General features: G+C 40.9%; 1 protein-coding gene across 1 annotated transcript in view; it reads right to left on the bottom strand.

Annotated features, from left to right (window-relative positions):
- Positions 1 to 717, bottom strand: part of LOC116693722 (G2 and S phase-expressed protein 1-like) — an 8081-nt gene that overhangs the window by 2711 nt on the left and 4653 nt on the right. The window contains 1 exon segment of the mRNA XM_032522927.1: positions 1 to 80. Coding sequence (XP_032378818.1) covers positions 1 to 80 — 80 coding nt within the window.

A 717-nucleotide genomic window follows, 5' to 3' on the forward strand; every position in this document is an offset into this window, starting at 1 on the left:
ATTGGCCCGTCTGCTGATGCTGCTGGGGGCGGGGCCAGTGGAGCTGCTCAAACTCCGGTTCAGAGAGGAGTTCAGTTTTCCTGAAAGGAGAAAACACCTGTACTGCTGCACACTGATTGGACGATGAGAGCAGGGTAGTCAGCTGTTTAGATAGCTGCTGTTAAGTTCGTTACCTGCTAACTGACCTGCTGTTAGCAGTGTACAAAACACAGGGTCTCGGACTTTCAGAAAACCTCACAATTCTCAAAGTTTAGGGGAGACACTATAGGCAAATAGGAAAAAGGGAATTTTGGATCTCTTTTTGTCATTCTATAATTAATAAAATACCGTTAGCCATTCCTCCACATTCTAGAAACAAAATGTCATATTAATGATATGTGAACAAACCCTGGTGTAAAAACCTTCAGAATATTTATAGAAATGACGTTGTTGTGTATGTAAGTGCTACTGAAATGGTGGTTTGAAAATATGAGAAAAACTCTTTGAGAAAAGATTTATGTCTTAATTTCCAGACATTTTTACAAGAGGCTACATGTGTATGGGATGAAACATTTTATGTAACAGATATCAAGAAGCCAACAAACTTTCTCGTTTAGATAAGACGTCTTAAGACTTTGCATAGCGCAACTGGCGAGTTGGGTCGGACCCCAGACGGATTTCTCTAAAGGTTCAATTGTTTTGGTCTGATCAGGTCTGGCTTCTTTTCACAGCAGCCAC

This window comes from Etheostoma spectabile, chromosome 8 (assembly GCF_008692095.1).
Source record: "Etheostoma spectabile isolate EspeVRDwgs_2016 chromosome 8, UIUC_Espe_1.0, whole genome shotgun sequence".
Taxonomy (NCBI): Eukaryota; Metazoa; Chordata; class Actinopteri; order Perciformes; family Percidae; genus Etheostoma; species Etheostoma spectabile.